Below are 20,794 nucleotides of genomic sequence, written 5' to 3' on the forward strand. Positions count from 1 at the left end.
ATGTGTGTGCTGCAATTGTGCGCCGTCAGGTTGAGGATGCAGGTCTGATCAGTCATCCTCCCTGGAAGCTGAAAGTCATCCAGCTGTTTGAGACTCAGAGGGTCCGACATGGCATGATGGCCCTGGGGCCAAGTGGGGCTGGAAAGACAACATGCATACACACGCTGATGAGAGCTATGACAGGTAGGATTTCGTGAATGTTTTTGGGGCATATATGGTCAGGAAAAGAGACACAAACTTGTGATACATTGGATGATGTTTGAAACGTGTGTCTGTGTGTGAGAGACAAAACAAGTAGGATCTTTTCAGCCTCTAAACTCCTTTAAACATTAGCCATCTCACAAAACAAGGTGCAAGTTGTTGTTTTTTTGTGTGCATATTTTTTTTTTCAAAAGTGGTAATCGGTAAATAAATTGGTATTGTATGTACGCGTACCTTACAGGTGTAGGAATCAATGCTTCTGTCATGTCTGTCTTTTTACAGAGTGTGGTCAGCCTCACAAAGAGATGCGCATGAACCCGAAAGCCATCACAGCACCTCAGATGTTTGGTAGACTGGATGTGGCCACAAATGACTGGACTGATGGCATCTTTTCTACACTCTGGAGGAAAACATTGAGAGCGAAGAAAGGTCAGGTTTCTTACTCAACATTGATCTTGTACTTAGAAGAAGAATGTATCATTTAAAATAGAAGTGGGTTTTAATTATAATCATATTTTGTGTAAATAGGAGAATATTATTCGAATTCTCAGTGCCAGCGATAGTCAGAAGGATTATGTTTTCGGGTTATCCGTCCATCCATCCCACTGTTGTGAACACAATATCTCAGGCATACCTTGAGAAGAATCCCTTCAAATTTGACACAAACTGTGTGAGTCAGATAGTGACTTGATGACACTCCTTTTGGGTGCCCACTTCAAAACTGTGGTTTTGTATAATTATTTTTGTTCTGTGGGGTGTAAGATGTGTGTGACGCATCCCATTTTTAGAATGTGTGGCTTCTTTGCAGCAACATCCATATATGTAGCTTTTCTGAAGTCTAGAAAGACATGGACGTACACTGTAATTTGACTGGTTAGTGGAGGCTTACAATTGCAAGGTTGGATTTCTAGTTTCAGTATTTTTATTTTATAAGCTAGAATTTAATATTAAAAAAAGGTTGGCCTTAGGCAGACATTTCACACTGGTGAGGTATAAAGGAAGCACAAGCTGTAAAAGCTGTTTAATTGGCAAAAAAGGGAGCAGGGATTTCATAGCAGCATCATCTCTGCTAAGCTAACATCAGAGAAAGGAGGGAAACATGAGAGTGATCCCTGCTGAGTTAAGACACGAGTCCTCAAATGATTAGCACTCCTGGTAATCCAGGGTTTTCTTGTCTTTGAGAACTTTGCCGAAACCAGAATGTTATTACTTTGCAGAGAAGTTTAAGTATCTTGGGAAATTCTTGCATCCATAGTTCAAAGCATCACCAACAGCTGTTTTATCTTTTCGGTTCAGTGCTAATCCTACGCACTTCATTAAAAATGTATGTGTGCTTTGGTATGAATATACATCATGTAGGTTTGCTTTTATGTGTCAAAAATATGCATCTGATACGTTCACTATAGGCTCTCTTATTATTATGCATATCATTTGATGCATTTCATTTGTTTGTTGATTGCCTGTGCACAGCTGATTTCTGCTCATACTGTTCACTTGTGCAGCTTGTTGCTTTGAGCATACAGCAATCCAGTTTAGAATTAATTATATCAAACTGGGAGTCCTCTGATTTTTTTTTATACTTTAGGTCAGTGTTCACAGAGCAGCATTAAGAACCTGGATCAGACCAAACAAACATATCACACAGGAGCATGCCCCACATTCAGTAATGACCAGCAGCTATGCTGTACTGGCAGCCAAAATCATTCCAGGCAGCCAAAATAGACTGGCTTGTGTTTGGTTCATCTACGTTTTTTTCAGTTATTTTTGTCCTATCTTGTGGTGGAATGTATTAGTATTTTGTTTTGGTTGTTTTCTCACTATAGCAGAGGAAGTAGAGTTTAATTTATATTTACAAGTCACATGATAGCTTTATATTGTGGAACCAGATGGTATGAGCAAGTGTTATAGAATTCCCAACTGTGTAGACACAGCAGTTCATGCATATTTTAATATTAATATTCAATTTGACAAACAGACTCTTTTTCCTACAGGGGAGCACATCTGGATAGTTCTGGATGGACCAGTCGATGCCATCTGGATTGAGAACCTAAACTCAGTTTTGGACGACAACAGAACTCTTACACTGGCAAACGGAGACCGCATACCCATGGCTCCCAACTGTAAAGTGGTTTTCGAGCCACATAACATAGACAATGCCTCCCCTGCCACCGTCTCACGCAATGGCATGGTGTTCATGAGCTCTTCCGTGCTCAACTGGAGCCCTATACTGGAGGTATATTGATTAATAAGTAACTGATTTTATATGTTTTTGTTTAAGCGACACAGTAATGGAAAATTGTGGTGCTAATGGTATGGTTTATTACAGTTTTTCACGTACTTGCAAAATTACATCTAGACCTAGAACTGCAGCACCCCAGGGTGGCTAGAGGATGGGTCCAGGGTGCAGCAACATTTATGATATTTATTTATTGTGTTTTTAAGGTTTTATCACATTAAAGAAATTGCAACATTTTTAGTGTTTTAAATTATCTTTTCAGACTTACTGTATCAAAACTGAAAAATAAAAGCAATTATTATCAAAACCTGTACTCTGAATTTGGATACGGCTAGTCATCTTGCAAGATCACTTGCAATGAGTCGTCTTGTTCAGAGGACTTGACATTTCTGCTGAATTAAAAAATAAACCTCACACAACTGGCCAATGGTTTTGTCTACAGCACATACAGACTTTGCTGTTTGAGACTAATGTAATGTGTGTAATCTTAACTACAATGATATGTTTATTGTTCTCAGGGCTGGTTGAAGAAACGTTCTCCTCAGGAAGCAGAGGTTCTGAGGGAACTCTTCTCCTCCTCCTTCTCTGAGCTGTACCGCTTCAATGTGCAGTCACTAGAGTTCAAGATGGACATGCTAGAGGCCTTTGTCATCATGCAGTGCATCAACATGCTGCAGGGACTCATACCACCAAAAGTATTGTAACAAATGCTTTGCATTGCTTGCTTTGAATACTGTTATTAGTAATAATATGGCAATACAGGACTAAATGGTTCTATCTTAGCTATGTTAGATGAGAAAATTGTTTATCCTCTTCAGTTAATTGTTTGAGAATGCCATTGAACTAGGCCTACCTTCAAGGCATCTCTTGTTGCTATGATAAATTTTAAATGCAAGGAGTTTGTTGCCCTCCCCTCCTTTTTTGTATTTAGTTGTTTGAACACAGTCCTTGACCTAAAGTATTACTCCACAGGAGCAGGGTGGTGAGTTATCCAGAGAGCACTTGGAGCGGCTGTATGTCTTTGCCCTAATGTGGAGCACGGGGGCCTTACTTGAACTGGATGACCGGAGGAAGATGGAGATCTGGCTCAGAGGGAATGACAGTATTTGTCTGGACTTGCCAGACATTCCTTTTGACAGCGACGACACCATGTTTGACTACCATGTCACAGCAGACGGTATGTCTGCATTGATAAACAGATGTTATCACCTGTAGATTAGATGCCAGGGAATATCGACTCCTTGACAAGCAGAAGCATTATGCCTCATGTTGCACTCAATTTTGCAGCAGGTGTATATTTATCAAACCGTGCAGTGAAATATGAAAACATTTTGTCAATTGGAGAACAACTTGGAAGTGTCTCTGACATATCTCAAGCATATCTAAAACTTCTTAATGTATGCTCATTTATTCTTCTTCCAGGTCAGTGGGTCCACTGGAGCACCCGAGTAGAGGAGTACATTTATCCGTCTGATTTCACCCCAGAGTACAGCTCCATCTTGGTTCCCAATGTGGACAATGTTAGAACAGACTTCCTAATTCAGACTATTGCCAAGCAGGGCAAGGTGAGTTTTGTTTCAGAAAACTAAAGTACTGTATATGTATACCACCAATCAAAAAGTAAAGGCTAAATTAATTAAAAAGAGTTGATGTTTTTAGCATCTCAAACTTCGACTCATATTTCAAGTGGCACATGACTTAAAAAGGATACTGTGAACAGGAACGTTTAGTACATACACATCTGTCTTTATAGCGTCTTCAAGGCTTATGGTAGCGGTTTTAGAGAGGTTAGTGCCCCTTTAATCTCTTCTCTATTCAATGTATAATGCTTCATTTATTCCCAGATACAGCTGAGTAGACACATGCACACACTTCAGATCAATAAGTTTGCAGCTTGGCTAGATGCAGCACAGACTTACTGAAAGACCATATTCAAATATTTTGGTTGATACTCTGCTTGAGAGCCTATAAGATGCTCTCCTACGTGGCATTCATCAGTAGTATCGGTGTGTATTTTTATGTGTGAAAGAGTTGTTCAGATTTATAATTCCACTAGCAGAGAGTGGGGCGCTTCTGTATGTTGGTGTATTTGTAAAGAGGTGGTTTGTGCAAGTGGGATATATTTCATTTTGGAAGCCCCTGCAATTTCATTTTCTTTTAGTGGGCAATAGTTAATCATTGGTTTAAATTTTGAACAAAAATGTACTGACCTGGAAAAAAAAAAGTTACGCTTTGATGAAGGACCATGATTTGAATAGCTTATATGGCCACTATGCAACTCCCAATGCATTGTTTTATCTAGTGGGTTTTTTAAATTTAAAAATCATATTTCACTCTGTCTTATCTGCTTTCTTGAGGTGTCTTGTTATGCCACGGCCATGAAAAATGTGTGACTAATATATGTGTGTGTATTTTCCTAGGCTGTTTTGCTGATTGGAGAGCAAGGAACAGCCAAGACTGTTATCATCAAGGGTTACATGTCAAAGTATGATCCTGAGAACCACATGGGGAAGTGTCTCAACTTCTCCTCTGCCACCACACCACTCATGTTCCAGGTAAAACAGAATTGTCTGTTTACTTCTTTCTTCATTACCGTATTTCCTCAATTTAAAGCCGGGTCCCTATTAATGACCGGCCTCATTTAGTAACCGGGTGTAAAAACTATTTTTAGTAAATAAAAGTCGGTCTCTTTTATAAGGTGTTTAACCGGTGTTATGTCAAAGTCTGTTCCCCCGTCGATATGTGTATCCCTTACCTTAACCTGCACCAACCTGACCCCTGACCCCAACCAGTCCTCCTTTAAGTTGTTAACATGAGCCCAAGTTTACCTTAACCCCAAACAGCTATCTCTACAAGGCCTAACCTTAAACTTAAATCCTAACTCCAACCACGGAGGTGATGCTACGGAGAACACTATTCAGGAAACATCATTTGACGGGGTAACAGATTTCGACACAACACCTGTATTTTGAAGTTTCGCCACACGAGTTAGTACTGTAGGTAAATATCGTTGTTTCTCCCGCTGTCCTAGTCATTCTCTGTAAAGTCGAGCCGTTTACGCATGTTCTTCTGGGCTTTTTAGTAGTGTAGACATTTTAAATCCTGCTTAAAATGAACATTCATTGTGCTGTTCATTGTTTGTTTACATCCGAGTACTTCCAATATGGCCGACATCCGGGTAACTGGCTACAATGCGCTGTGTGAAACACTCTAAAAAGTGCCGGTCAGAGCTGCTCCGGTTTTTTTTTTTTTAATAAAAGTCTCCTTCAAATAATAGCCTGCCCCTATTATTAGCTGGGTCCCAACCAGATTTTTTATTAATAGAAGCCCCGGCTACTATTTGAGGAAATACGGTACTTTAGGTTTAACAGATGTCTCATTAGTTGCAGTTTAATCTGAAAACGGATGCTCTACATGTGTGTTAACTTGTCATGGATTATCATGGCCTTGCCAAGTAATATTGATCAGTGCCTGGTCTGACCCAATAATATCCAGCCTGGAGGAAGGACTGCTGTTTTTTTCCCTGTACCTGGCTTAGCTGCACATTGATCTGGTTGTTGTGGATTATGTCTGAGTGGGATTTACCAGCTCTGTCTTTTATGTGTTGTCCTATTTTTTTTTCTTTGCTTGCCCTGTTTTTCTTATAGAGGACAGTAGAGAGCTATGTGGATAAGAGGATGGGGACCACATATGGACCGCCCGCTGGAAAGAAAATGTCTATTTTTATAGATGATATCAACATGCCTGTCATCAATGAATGGGGAGACCAGGTTAGGGATAATTTTAACATCAATTAATTAAAATACCAACAATATCCTTTCACTTATCTATCTCAATTAAAGGTACATTTCTGACTCATAATAAGTAATTTCTTCTTAATTTTTTAGAATTTAAACAATCTAATTTGTACATTTCTGTGATCTAATTAAATGATACAATTCAGTGAACTGACAAAGAAGAATGCTAACCTAAACATATATCATATTTCCCCTTCATCAAAGGTGACTAATGAGATTGTCAGGCAGCTGATGGAGCAAAACGGGTTCTTCAATCTCGAGAAACCGGGAGAGTTCACCAATATTGTGGACGTTCAGTTTCTAGCAGCTATGATCCATCCAGGAGGAGGCCGTAATGACATCCCACAGAGACTGAAAAGGCAGTTCTCCATTTTTAACTGTACCCTGCCCTCCAATGCTTCCATTGACAAGATATTTGGTGAGTAAAAGGAGTGCAACGGAATCATTATTGATTGTATGTATTTAATCAAAATATTTGATAACATGTATGTGATACTCCAGTGTCAAGTCACTAAAAAACATTGAAGGGACTGCAAATTAACTGTGTTGTACTTTGGTCATTTTCCGACCTTCAATAATCCCATCATCAACCCTTATAGGTGTGATTGGTGAGGGCCACTACTGTGCACGTCGTGGTTTTGCCGATGATGTTCGGAGGACCATACCCCGTTTGGTGTCTCTGACCCGCCGTCTCTGGCAGTTGACGAAGGTCAAGATGCTTCCAACGCCTGCCAAGTTCCACTACATCTTCAACCTGAGGGATCTGTCCAGGATCTGGCAAGGCATGCTCAATACGAGCGCTGAGGTGGTCAACTCGGTCCAGGTGAGAAGATTTGAATGTTCACTCTTAATTAACGGGAGTTTTTTGGCCTTAATCCTGTCATATAATTAAGAAAGCTGATTATCATGGCTGAAATTCAACTGATGGAAACACATTTCTTGACTGCACACACTACTTCTGGAGGCAGTATTCAAAAAGGTCAACTCAACAATACACTGTACTTGACTTCACCTCACCAACAATTTAATGGGTTGTAACTGCAGCAGAAGTGGGCCAATCACAGGGAGAACCCTTGCAGTGTGTGACTGCAGGGAAAACCACACAAATAGTCTTTTATATATATATATATATATATATATATATATATATATATATAAAAGAAAAAAGAAAAGAAAAAAGCAAACTGGGTGTCTGTTATCTTATCCTTAGTCTAACATGTAGCTTCTACTATATACATTTATGTTTTGTGGTTGAACAATTTTAAAACATGTAGTTTAAGCATAAAATGCAACAATTTTAAATTTATTAGAATAATTTATGTTAAAACAACCCAATTTGCTTTGTGTTTTTTTTTTCTAAACTTGACACCAGCTGAGGTTATACAGGTTGACATTTATCTTAAAATTGCTGAATATAAAACTCTGTGTTTAAAAATGATTTATTTTCTGAATAATTACTATTATGTTCATTTGCATATGATAAAAATATTTAAACCACTTCAACCTAACTTTGTTTTGTTGGCTCAGCACAATTAATTCATGTACTGGACCAATTTAAAAAGTAGTTGTAACTACCCCATTAAATTAAGTAACTCTTAATAATAAGTTTTAATGGACCAAGAAAATTACGTTAGTATGATACAATTACCCTTACAAATCTAGTTGGACTGACCGCTGGTAATTAATGCATCATGTTGACCCAACATATTTACATTTTGTTCACTCAACAAAATAGTTTCTCGCTAAATTAAAGCATTTCATTTAGGTGGAAATTATTTCCATAATTTTTTTTGGAGTGTATATATACATATATATTTTTTTTTTCTATATCAGGGTACAAAAATGATCAAATGCAAACTTTTTTATGACTGGAGATACATACTAATAGGTGCTAGGTTATTTTTGTCAATATGATAAAGGAATCAGGTCTCCTAATTATGTGGTAGAACTAATGTGTGAGATGTATTAAGTTGTAATTTATATACTGTACTCGAGAAGGATAGTGTTTGTTAGTAGGGAAGAATAGACTATTCTATCAGAGCCTCACCTCAGCAATTTTAATTCTTGCTGAGGTGGCCTCACTGAATAATAGAATAGAATGAAATATATCTTCTACCATAGGCTGCCAAGAGTCAAGGCAAACATGCTCAAGATCCCTGCTGAGGCTGCCAACTCAACTCACAAGACTAAGACTACACCAGGCAAGAGTAGAATAAACCAAACCACTCAAACAGAATACAAGTGTAATGAATGTAACTTTCCCAGGGTTTTTTCAGGATGAAGTTGCTGTATGTGCAGAATTCCTACAATCAATACATCTAATCGATGTCCGGTTTAATGAATTTCAGCACAAGCAAATGATCCAGTGTGTCTCTGGTCAATGCTTTTCTAAGCTCAAATGAATCTTTTTTACTGAGTCATCAAACTCATTCAATGATTCCATTAAAGAATAAAATGTTACCTCCCAATCAATGCTATTAGTCATATAGTGTGTACCTTTGTATGCAACTCAACAGAATTAGATAATTCAGTAGCAACACTCACCTTTCCTAATGGCTTGTAATGGTTGGCAGACTAATGAGACTTTCACTGAAGTCCCACAAGGTCTTTGACCTTACTAGTTTGAGTAGGAGGAATAACCCAGAAACATATTTTCCAGGTGCTGCTGGCATTGTGGAAACACGAGTGCAGCCGTGTGATAGCTGACAGATTTACCATGCCTGAGGACGTAGAGTGGTTTGACCAGGCTTTGGCAAAGCTGGTTGAGGAGGAGCTGGTTGAGGAGCGCAAGAACATGTCGGACTGTGGACTAGACAGATACTTTGTCGACTTTCTACGCGACGCACCTGAGGCTACAGGTACGGATAGATCAAAAAGACACAGAACTGGAACATTTCAACAACATTGTACTTGTTTAAAAGATGCAGAAATTTGCTTTTGTATTGTGATCATTTTAATGTAAAAATGTTCTTTGCTCGCAGGGGAAGAGCCAGAAGATTCAGACTTCGATTTGCCAAAGGTGTATGAGCCTATCGAATCATTTGAGAGCTTAAAGGAGCGTCTAAACATGTTTCTGAGCCATTACAATGAGAGCATCCGGGGTACTGGCATGGACATGGTCTTCTTTCAGGATGCTATGATACATTTGGTCAAGGTATTTGGGTGTTTCTAAATGATAAACATATTTAAAGTGAAGACATTGGTATATTAGCAAGAACAGATAGCACAAGTATATATGTTTTAAATAAAACATATTAGAATGTGCATGTGTAAAAAAAACAAATACTGAGACAGCCTTGGAATATGGGCTTCCTCATGAGAGTAGTTTCTCTGGCCACTTAGCAAATGGTCAAACCTCTTGCACTTAAAAGCCCTGGAATGTGTTCAGATAGCCTTCAAGCCTCAAAATATCCTGCCAGTTTTACTGAGGTAGAACCTAATTTGTCAAGCTTTTGAAACGCTTGCTCGCTTGCTCACTTGGATTGACACAGAATAATCCTCTCTGTCTCCCCTGCTATATTCTCCCTTTATTAATCCCAGTTTTATGTGTATGTTGTGTTTTTTCTGTGTGTGTAGGTGTCCAGGATAATCCGGACACCTGGAGGTAATGCCTTGTTGGTGGGCGTCGGGGGTTCAGGTAAACAGAGCCTGACCAGACTGGCCTCATTCATAGCTGGATACAAGATCTTCCAGATCACTCTCACACGGTAATGCTCAACTACAACAGGTGTAAATGCATGGGCACACGCATGTATTTGTTAACAGCCCATGACTTTTGAATGGTATCGACTGACTCGACTTGTTATCATTCTTCTTTGTGAGATGATATAATTGTTCCCTATGAGACTCTTTTCAGGGTAGTTGATGGCTCAGAATAAGAAAAACTGTCCTTCGCTCTGTCGGTTTTTCTTGCTTGCTTTGTCCGACGCTTTGTCTACTGTACTTCATTGTTCTTTGTCTCAATCTGGCCTCTCTCTCACTCTCCCATTCTGTCAAATGCTTTTTTCCCTCAGTCCCCATGTGCATTTGTCACATTCATACTTCCCGTCTGTTCTTCTCCTGACAGACTTTAGTGTTTGGTATTAATATGAATGACCCTCTGTACTTCACAGCCTTCTTTGGAGAAAACAGGCACCTTGATGTTTTTCTCTGCTTTTTCTTCTCTTTCTCGGCACACAGACCGTTGCCTTTTCCATGCACATCCAGTACAGTTATGTCTCTATTTCTCATGCAGACTCAATTCATGTCTCATTCTCTTTATCACTTTCATGTAAACTATCCATTATAAATATGATAATTCAACTCTGTAGCTTTTTGTGCTCTGTTTCTCACCTGTTTCTATGCGATTAAATCCACCAATTCATCTTTAACTTTCACACTCTTGCATATTGCATTTTTTTTATTTATTTCTAAGTGCACATGTATGTTATGCATTCTCTTCTTTAACAGCTCATACAACACAGCCAACCTGATGGATGACCTAAAGGGTTTGTACAGAACAGCTGGCCAACATGGCAAAGGCATCAGCTTCCTGTTTACTGACAACGAAATCAAAGACGAGTCCTTCCTCGAGTACATGAACAACGTCCTGTCATCTGGAGAGGTCAGGAGCACACACATGGGGGAAAAAATCCATAAAACACACATGCATGAATGTGTATATCAACAGAAAATGAATATTTAATGTAAACTTGGGAAATGTGTAAAATTCATGAAATAGGAAATTCAAGCACAGCTGATGAGATTCAGTTACTCAGGAGGTTATGTGCAGCCGTTAATGTTTGCAGCTAAGTATTACAAAATTCATCAGGTGGTTTGAATGGAAACTAAGAATAAGCAGAGATCAGAAAACGTTCTGAAAAATTGCTTATTTAACGACATATACATTTTGATTGTAAGTTTTGCTTATCAGTGGGATTTACCAGAGACGGGTAGAGTGGATGAATAACACGCAAATACATTATTTAGAGTGGTACCCAGAAGAAAAATATGAATTTCTTATTATTTATTGCACTGACATACGTGTATTTAAAGTAGTTTTGATGATCAACAGAAACACTTTATTATGAGTCAAGCCTACTGTGGATGCATAAAGCTTCTGGATTCACTCAGATACTTACATTGACATCATTTAGAGCAGTTTGTCCAACACAAAAGCCTCCATTGTACTTTTGTTGTGCAGCTCAAGCTGACAACTGGCATTCACTCTTGACTGAAACGAATATTTCATGACTGTGATACCAAAGCGGCAACAGCACAGAGCAAGAAAAGAAAAAAACATGTTGTATCTTGTCTGGTTTATGAGCAGCGCAGTTTATCTCAATTCAATCAAATTAAAAAGCAAATTGCATTTTCCCTGTCAATACGATAGCATTTCACAATTATATTCTCATCGATTTGGGTGTAATGAATTGAAGCTGTAACTGACAGAAGGCACAGATACAGCTGGATCTTTTCTGTACTGCATCACTCTGCATTACAGCTGCAGAATGACCTTTTTCCTGTATTACTTTGTCACAGCAGCGGTAGGAACAAGGTCAAGTTTAAACATTTCTCTGCTGCTCTTCCAGAATCATCTATTGCACTAGGTTGAGTGGCAGTGTATAACTGGGTGAAAATAAAGCATTTCCAAGGCACTTTTCTATTCCTCTAACTCAGTGTTTTTTAGCTATATCTCAAAAGATATAGAAGTAAACCCTATTTTCCTTTTGCTCCTACATATTTCTCTCCACACCTATTCTCCTTTTTTTGTGATGCCCCTTCCTTTTTCCAACTCTTTCTTTTCATCTTCCTGTCATTGCCTGTTTCCCCTCTGGTTTCCCTCCTGTTCTGTCTCTGCCATTCTTTTTTATTGCCCTTTCTTTATTTTCCTCCTCGTCAATTTTTACTCATCAGTCCCTCTCCATTGTGTCCTTTATCTTCTCCACTTCCTCTCCCCCTCCAGAACCCCTTTTCACCTTGTTATTCATGTGTCTCGAAGCTCCTTCTTCCTCATTCATATTTTCTTTTCATACATCTCCTCTTCAGATAATCCTTTCTTCTCCTTCTTTACCTCCATGTTTGTCCTCCTTCCTGCTTTCTGCTCTTTTTCATTCTTATGGGGAGTGCTATAAATACCACACCAATGACCTTATCACCAAAGATGTCATTACAGTAAGAGAAAGAGGGATCTGTGGATGGCAACTTTAGAAATAAAAGAAAATTTGAAACTTTGTTCTAAGCACAAGCCACAAATAGCATAAGCACATAATAGTATTGCATTATGTCAGGTGCTGTGGGAGAAACATTAATTCAGTGTGCTAATCCCTTTTTCTTTCTTTGTTTTTATATGTAAAAGTGAGCAAGTTATTATTGCGCATAGTGCATAGCTATTTCAGTTAGATACAGTACCTCGCTGCCAGATACGTCTCCATCCAGCTGCTCCTCCTACTCCTGCTTTGTGCTGACATAAGAGTATTGCTGCCTTTTTACCTGCCTGTTCCCAGCTCCCACTACTTGGGTGTTTGTGTTCTGGGATCTTTATGTTCTGTTATCAAGCAGCAGCAAACTCTTGAGACAGGGCCAGGTTTTATAACAGCATCTTAATTCTAAGCATAAAGCTTGTCTCAAATAAAAGTCTTAGATCACAGCTAAATTTGTATTGCTTATGCTTGCTTGGAAGGCAAAGTGCATTTTAAGAAGCTCAACATCGACAGGTGTGATGGTACTGCAAAATAAGCTACATTTTTATTATCTACAAACAATTGCGAGTGTGTTTTTTTTCATGGTCATTGCATGTATACATGGTATTTTTTAATAAACAACATGGCCATTAAACTGAAAAATCAGTTTAGCAATATTCAGCGATATGGGCTGCTGTTGTTAACAGCCCTGGGCATTTAATTGCATGTTCATTTTTTTCCCCCACTTACCTTTAATTGATTTCCTAACTTTCATTCCTTTTTACCTTTTGTTTAGTTCTTATTTACCTCTTTTATCATCTTTTCGTCTTCCACCTACCTCAATTTCCACCTGCTCATTCTCTTTTTCAATCATCCTTTGCATTCTGTTGCTCTTCGTCTCATCATGATAGCATCCCTAACCACCCTCTGTTTCACCTCCTCGCAAGCTCTTCTCCAGCCCCTATTTCCTTCCTAAATAACAATTTAAACAGCAGCTGCTTTACCTGAGGTAAATAGAAGTGGGGACCAGAGTTTGGGTCTGGTTGTTTGTGTGCAGGTGAGAGTGTTGGTGCGTGTGTGTGTGTGTGAGAGAGAAAAGTTTGTGTTGCAGAATTGTTGACTGTGTGAGAGACCACGACAGAGATGAGAAATAAAAAGGGAAAGCAAGCTGTTGGTGTGAGGTTGTTGTTTATGTGAGAGTAACCCAGCAGATGGTTAGAGACATGGAGCTTCAAACCACAACACAGCAGGCCCCCCCAAAGGCTCTCTCCTGCTCTGTCTCCTCTATGTTATTCTCTCTCTCTCTCTCTCTCTCTCTCTCTCTCTCTCTCTCCTCCTATATGTCAAACTGGACAAACTGGGTGTTTTTCCATAATGAAGACATTCCTCAACACCAGGCTAAGCCAGTATGGGGAGGATAAGTAGCATTTGCCTATAGTTCTGTGGCAAACCAAAAAGTAAAAATTGTCTAAAAGTAAATGAAAATCCCTTCCAATATCAGTCTTAATATATCAATCCTAAGTTACTGTTGGTGAATATAAACAAGAATTTACCAGCTGCTAAGCAATATAGAATAAAAAATAAGATAGAAGTTATAGGGAGATGTTGGAAGGTTGAACATATTATGATATAATCAAAATAGGAATTTTAAATAAAAAGAAACTACTCGAATGAATATGTAAACTGGGGAAATCTTGCCTTTGAATGAATAAACAATCAATATTAAACATTGCTAAACTACACATGATTACCTTGTTTATATTTTGGAAGGCCTTTTTTCAGATTGTGTTTTCCGAATTTATGTTTGTCACTTATTGTCTCCATGTGCCTCAAGTACAGATTAATATTTTAAAATTTAGGCTGAAGGCTTCGCATGAGGAATCCCAGATCGAATTAAGCTCTCATTTGCCATCCTAAACACGCAATACTTTTGTTAGATAAGAGTGCTGAGAGAAAACATCTGAAATTGTGTTATGGTGATCTGTATCTCCCTGTTTTGAAGCAGAGTTGAAATACATAGACACAATTACTGGATACAAAGCATATATTAGAGATAAGGAAGGCATCCTGAAGTGGTTTAAAGCTTAAAGTGCATAGTTAATTTCTTGTACAGAGAAAGAAAATTTACAAAAAAAACCCAGAAAATTCCACCAGATACAAAACCTCCATCCAGATGCAATCCAACCAGTATTTAAGAACCAACAAGCAAAAAACACACATAGAGATGAATAGATCATGTACTTTGACTTTAATGGGTGTATGTGTTTCTATCCGCAGGTGTCCAATTTATTTGCTCGTGATGAGATTGATGAGATCCTCAGCGATCTCATCCCTGCTATGAAGCGGGAATTTCCCAGGCGCCCGCCAACCAACGAGAAACTGTACGAGTACTTCATGTCACGAGTCCGACATAATCTTCACGTTGTTCTGTGCTTCTCGCCCGTCGGGGAAAAGTTCCGCAACCGAGCATTAAAGTTTCCTGCACTGATATCTGGTTGCACGATGGATTGGTTCAGCAGGTGGCCAAAAGACGCTCTTGTTGCAGGTATCATTTTTATTTAATATTAATATGATCTGCCTTGCTAATGCCGTTTCCCCGTATGTGTATATTCCTGTACGTTTTCTTCTATTTAGAGTGGCTGCTGTTCATTTTCTCAGTGTTGTAAAATCTGATTAAACTTGTATATTACAACACACATTTATCATCCAGTCAGCTTGTGCAGTGTGTCCCTTGTGCTTTCTAATTAATGAAAGTCAGAACAAAATAAGAACTTTGCAGATTGTCTTTGTTAGATTACTGTAGTCACGCTGCTGGGATTTCCTGCTCTAATTTCTTCATCTATCATTTGTCTGTTATAAAAAACAAAACAATTATTAATATTCAAGGCGTTAAGTCAAAATGCTGCTTACAATTGAAACAGCTTCTTCTGATACTGACATAGATTGTAATTACATTTTTCATACATACAGATAGTACAAGCTTAATTCTTTCAGTTGTTTTAAGTCTGTGCCATTCAGTTTGTAAATGTCCAGTCCATAGCCTACTTGCTTAAATCGGTCAGAAGAAAGATGCAGATGTTGTAGGAAATACATGTAACCAATATTCCATAATGCCCCATGCAATTACACAGTAATCCCTGCTTGGAAGACAATCAATTTGAATTTCTCACAGCATGTCAGAGTATTGTGTACTAAAGAAGCTGATAGATTTATATTTATTTTTGCCATCTGGTCTCACTAATTAATTTCCACACTCCACTCCTTGTGTTTTTCTCAACTTAATTCTGCTCTCCCTCATTCTTCCTCGTCTGTTTTTTCTGTCCTTCAGTTTCAGAGCACTTCCTCTCAGTCTATGACATCGACTGCTCACCCCAGGTTAAAAGTGAGGTAGTCCAGTGTATGGGTTCTTTCCAGGATGGTGTAGCAGAGAAATGCGTGGACTATTTCCAGAGGTACAGTATTTTGTTAACAGACTCCCTGTGTCTATTAAACCAATAGTCAATTCCTGGACAAAATCAGCATGTTATTCTGGAAATGTTCGTCAGTTTGATGAGTATTGGTAGCAGTACAAGTCCTTTGGAAACACAACAATGTATCTTTCTTCATATACACTACCGGTCAAAAGTTTTATAACACCCCAATTTTTCCAGTTTTTTATTGAAATTCAAGCAGTTCAAGTCAAATGAACAGCTTGAAAGGGTACGAAGGTAAGTGGTGAAATGCCAGAGGTAAATAAAAAAGGTAAGGTTAACCAAAACTAAAAAATAATGTACATTTCAGAATTATACAAGTAGGCCTTTTTTCAGGGAACAAGAAGTGGGTTAACAACTTAACTCTATGGAGTCTTGGGCTATTTTGTCAATTTTTAAAATTCTTTTCATGTCTTTGTAAGTCATTTTGTGTCTTTTTTTATTCATTTTGTGTCTTTAGGTGTCTTTTTTGTCATTTTGTGTCCTTTTTTGGTCATTTTGTGTCTTTTTTTAGTCCATTAGTCCAACATAAAATGTGATTTTGAATCTTTTTTTTTACTTTCAAAACACTATCATGCTCAATAAAGAATTTTAAATGTTGCAAATGTGCATTAATTTCAGAGTACACTGAGACATTAAACTGCATCATTTTCAATTAAATTCTGGAAAAGTTGGTGTGTTCTAAAACTTTTGACCAGTAGTGTATATATACACAAAGCATATATTTCTGAGGGCATTTTATGTCTTTATAAGAGAGCTGATTGTAGAAAGAGAAGAGAAAATAAGGGGAGAGGGAGGGGAGGTTGAGGATAAAACATTGTGCAAATGATTGTCCTGCTTTTTAATATAACATTAAATTAACCTACTGTAATCTAATTTAAATCCAGATACCGACGATCCACCCACGTCACCCCTAAGTCCTACCTGTCCTTCATTCAGGGCTACAAGACCATCTATAAGGAGAAGAGGTCTGAGGTCCAGACCCTGGCCAACAGGTAAACACACTCACATGATTAAGTTACATATTTGTTGTAATTCTAGTTGTAATGGTAAGATTGTTTGTAGCCAAACTGAAGATGGCTTTCATTCCATATTTGTATGAAGACTTTTAGCTGCTGCATATACAGAACTGCACATTTTCTCTTTCTTTTATGACTTTTACATCTTAAGTCTAGTCTTCCTCTTAGTCACCATGAATGGCCAATCATAAGTGAGACATCGATAATTACACGATTAATAATTTTTCCTAAAAATACAGCTATTTTCTCCGGTAGATTGTCAAGATTGAACCCACTCATCTTAGTCAGTAGTTATTAGCTCTCTAATGGCCCAGACAGTGATGGATAATCAGGATGTGTCCAAATGAGTAAGCTGTCAGCTGTGGTCAAAGGGGCCAGTCCAGAACCATCAGTCAGGAGTCATTTAAGATAATGGCATTTGAAATACATCGCAGAGCTCATAACAACATAATATTTCTTTATTTCTACTCATGTCTTCTTATCAGCAATCCTAGCTACCTAGCTTTATGTAACCAGAGGCAGCATCTTAAAAGCTGACCAAGGATGATAAGCTGCTTTTCTGCTAAATAATGTATAAATATTTCCACCACCTGGTGCCCAAGGGACCAAAAAATCTGTTAGAATGTAATATCATTCTTATTAAAGGTTTGTGGATATTTACAAAAAAAATGTCTAAGGTGTAGATGTGCAGATGCCTCACATAGTTCAGCACATAAAATACTGGAATTGCCATAGCTTACCTTGTTTTAATTTTTTCCCCTGTTTAGGATGAACACTGGTCTCCAGAAGCTGAAGGAGGCGTCAGAGTCTGTAGCAGCACTCAGTAAGGAGCTGGAGGTGAAAGAGAAAGAGCTACAGGTTGCCAATGACAAGGCGGACATGGTAGGTTTCAGGCAGGAGAGTGTTTTCAATTGTATGAAATTAAATTGAAACAGCAACACAGGTGTGTGTGAGTATGTGTTTTCTGGATTGAATATTTGTTATTCTGGCCATTACTAATTATATTTTTCTGTCAGTGTGTGTGTGTGCAGGTAGATGTGTAGATGTTCATAAACAGCAGTGGCATTTACACGCCCCAGGATAAATTAATGAATAAGTAGATGACTGCATTAGTCACTAATAAAGTTTCACTTATGATTCCAAATTAAAAAGGAAATAGAAGTGCACATTGGTTATGCATTGCTGGAATTTGTTTTAATATGCTTGAAGATCTATTTTCTTTGTGCTTAAGTGATGAAACTGTGTGTTAAACAAGACAACCCCAGTTTTCCCATTCTTATTATTATCATTCGTGTCTCCGTTGACATTTCGTTGCACCTCATATATCTCAGGTCAGTTCGTGTTGCCTTTGAGCAAGAACAGATATTGAAATTTATTACAGCAGTGCTAACAAATAAGTTCTACCAAAATTAATTAGGTTTGCAGTTATTTTGGTTTTGTTGATATTTAAGATGGGATAAAAGTTGAGATTGAATTGAATCGTTGTTGAATTGAATCATGTTTATTTGTTGTGCATACACCCAGGTATTGAAGGAGGTGACTGTAAAAGCCCAGGCAGCAGAGCGAGTGAAGGTAGAGGTGCAGAAAGTGAAAGACAAGGCCCAGGCCATTGTCGACAGCATCTCAGCTGACAAGGCCATCGCTGAGGAGAAACTTGAAGCTGCCCGGCCAGCTCTTCAGGAAGCAGAGGGAGCACTGCAGGTATGAAGAACCTTGAAAACTAGTGGTGGAATTCACAAGTTTAATCGCTATAAAATATTATTTTGACTCTTTCAACAACAGTATTATATTCACTGATATCACAAAGTTTTCCATGGTACAATTTTGTTTTGATTCAATTCAGGGGCCTGCAATCAATATGACGGAATATTATATATTGTTAGGTTTATATTAACTCACAAAAGTAAGTAAAATATGGTTTGACAATTTTATTACTGAGACAACGAAAAAAATAACCTATTCTTTTCAAGAAAAATAAATAATATTAGTTGGAAATTTAAAAAAATAATATCTTTCCTTCAGCTGGTCCATAATGCTGCTATTAAATGACCACTGTCAACTGCTTCCTCAGTTACTGCACCACTTAAATAGTTCCCAGTTACTTTTAGAATTAAATTTCCAATACCACTGTTTAAGATATCTGTACGGCTCCTCCTGATTAAAGAAAAAGTTGAATAAGCTTTGTCAGTAGCTGCAACAAAATTATTGTGCTCTTTCAATTTATAATCCATTGCCCCAGTCCATTGATATATTTAGGAAGCAACTAGAAACCCACTATAATTAAAGTTGTGATGCACAATCCAGATCCAAAAAGCCTAATTATGATGATGTTTTTGAAGGTAGCACATGATATTGTTATTGTATCTCCATTAAAAAAATACAAAATGCTATCACCATGTAAGGAATCCTCAATGCGAGGTGATATTAATATTAAGGATCACTAAATCTAAAAGTTTCTCCACAGGAAGAGTTCATAAATCAAAGGAAATAGAATTATCCATTAGAAGCTACGCAATTATGCATATGAGCCTAATCATTAGGGTAGCTAATATATATTTTAAATATTTATTTTTCTTTAAAAAATAAACTGTCCAATATATTGATTAATTTATATAAAAAGCATGCATATAGTATTTGTTTGGATATATTTTTTAGTTCCTCTTGTATTTACAATTCCATCGAAGCCTACTGGATCATGGATCTCTCTGCTGCACATATGCACTATTTGTCCAAGCACAGGTGTGCCTGTAAAGATAGCCCCAGGGTTTGAAATTTTCAGTAAACTTTGTGTCAGTGCTGTTATTGTACCCCTCTGTGTGGCTTTATGTCTCCCCCACCAATATTTTCCCTGCTCTCACTTAGTGTTGCTTTAGGGTACCACTTAGAGCACTCTGTGACTTCCTGTGTGGAGCTGCATGCAGGTTTTGCCTCCAGCTTTTCCAGCACCGTCTGTGTATGTGTGTAACAGCGGTTGTGTCTGAAGTTAGCATGGTGCTATGGGGCCTGGAGCTGCGTTGTAATTAAAGCTGTCCTCCTGGGTAGAAGGCTGCATACAGATCTCCTATGGCAGGTCCCTGATTAGAATTTTACTGTTGCTGCTGCTGCTGATATAAACCTTATATTTCACAGCAGGGAAACCTTGGCAGGCAATCTGTCTAGATTGATAGTCATGCATTTTGATCATGTGTAATAGGGGGTTTCAAATGTGCTGTTGGTGCACAAAACTGGACTGTTGTAGAACTAGATATGTGGCCACTGATTCAAGAGGTTTCTACGCTTCTACTGGTTGAGGTTGAAAAATGGAGGCATTTATTTGTGAACCTCACATCATTCATGCCACGATGCAGTCATTAAGATCACTCTCAACTTGACATACTTCAAAGGGTGATATGAAGTTAAACAGACAGCGCACAGTTCTGTTAACTAGTGCATAGTTCTCCCATACTGCTGCTTATAGTCAGTGCAGAGGTGTTTTTCAAGCTTAACTCCTAATTAGCACAAACAATGCAGCAAAAAACAGTGCTTAGCATTCCTAGTCTCAAAAGATTCAGGATAATAAAAGCAGAATTAGGATTGTTCTCGTTGTATTTGTTTACAAATATATTGAAAGTAAGGAAAGATTCTTCATTTATTTATTGTATGAAAAGGTTATGTCCAGTTTTGACTTGTCAAAAGGCCCGACAAAAATACATCACCACAATAGTAATGTCATGACAGTAGTCAACAGACAGTAGTTAGTTAGAGTTTGGAGACCAAATCAATCTTGTTGCATGACACATTATTAAATGCTACAATAACTAGGTTCCAAAGAGAAAAACAAGTGAGTGATTCTGATCTTAGATATCTAGAAATGAGCAATTTGGTAATTAAAACAGTTTCCAGTTTCAATTGTGGCATCTGTGCAAAGGAA

At 38.0% G+C, this 20,794-nt stretch overlaps 1 protein-coding gene across 1 annotated transcript in view; it reads left to right on the forward strand.

Annotated features, from left to right (window-relative positions):
• Positions 1–20,794, forward strand: part of dnah5 (dynein, axonemal, heavy chain 5) — a 97,952-nt gene that overhangs the window by 40,109 nt on the left and 37,049 nt on the right. The window contains exons 46-64 of the mRNA XM_059338345.1: positions 30–183; positions 484–630; positions 2,193–2,434; positions 2,956–3,132; positions 3,410–3,614; positions 3,860–4,002; positions 4,858–4,992; positions 6,085–6,207; positions 6,439–6,652; positions 6,834–7,057; positions 8,894–9,092; positions 9,216–9,388; positions 9,811–9,941; positions 10,684–10,837; positions 14,673–14,940; positions 15,724–15,847; positions 16,753–16,860; positions 17,652–17,766; positions 18,409–18,585. Coding sequence (XP_059194328.1) covers positions 30–183; positions 484–630; positions 2,193–2,434; positions 2,956–3,132; positions 3,410–3,614; positions 3,860–4,002; positions 4,858–4,992; positions 6,085–6,207; positions 6,439–6,652; positions 6,834–7,057; positions 8,894–9,092; positions 9,216–9,388; positions 9,811–9,941; positions 10,684–10,837; positions 14,673–14,940; positions 15,724–15,847; positions 16,753–16,860; positions 17,652–17,766; positions 18,409–18,585 — 3,213 coding nt within the window. The remainder of the gene's footprint in view (positions 1–29; positions 184–483; positions 631–2,192; positions 2,435–2,955; positions 3,133–3,409; positions 3,615–3,859; positions 4,003–4,857; positions 4,993–6,084; positions 6,208–6,438; positions 6,653–6,833; positions 7,058–8,893; positions 9,093–9,215; positions 9,389–9,810; positions 9,942–10,683; positions 10,838–14,672; positions 14,941–15,723; positions 15,848–16,752; positions 16,861–17,651; positions 17,767–18,408; positions 18,586–20,794) is intronic.

Source organism: Centropristis striata, chromosome 8 (assembly GCF_030273125.1).
Source record: "Centropristis striata isolate RG_2023a ecotype Rhode Island chromosome 8, C.striata_1.0, whole genome shotgun sequence".
Classification (NCBI taxonomy): domain Eukaryota; kingdom Metazoa; phylum Chordata; class Actinopteri; order Perciformes; family Serranidae; genus Centropristis; species Centropristis striata.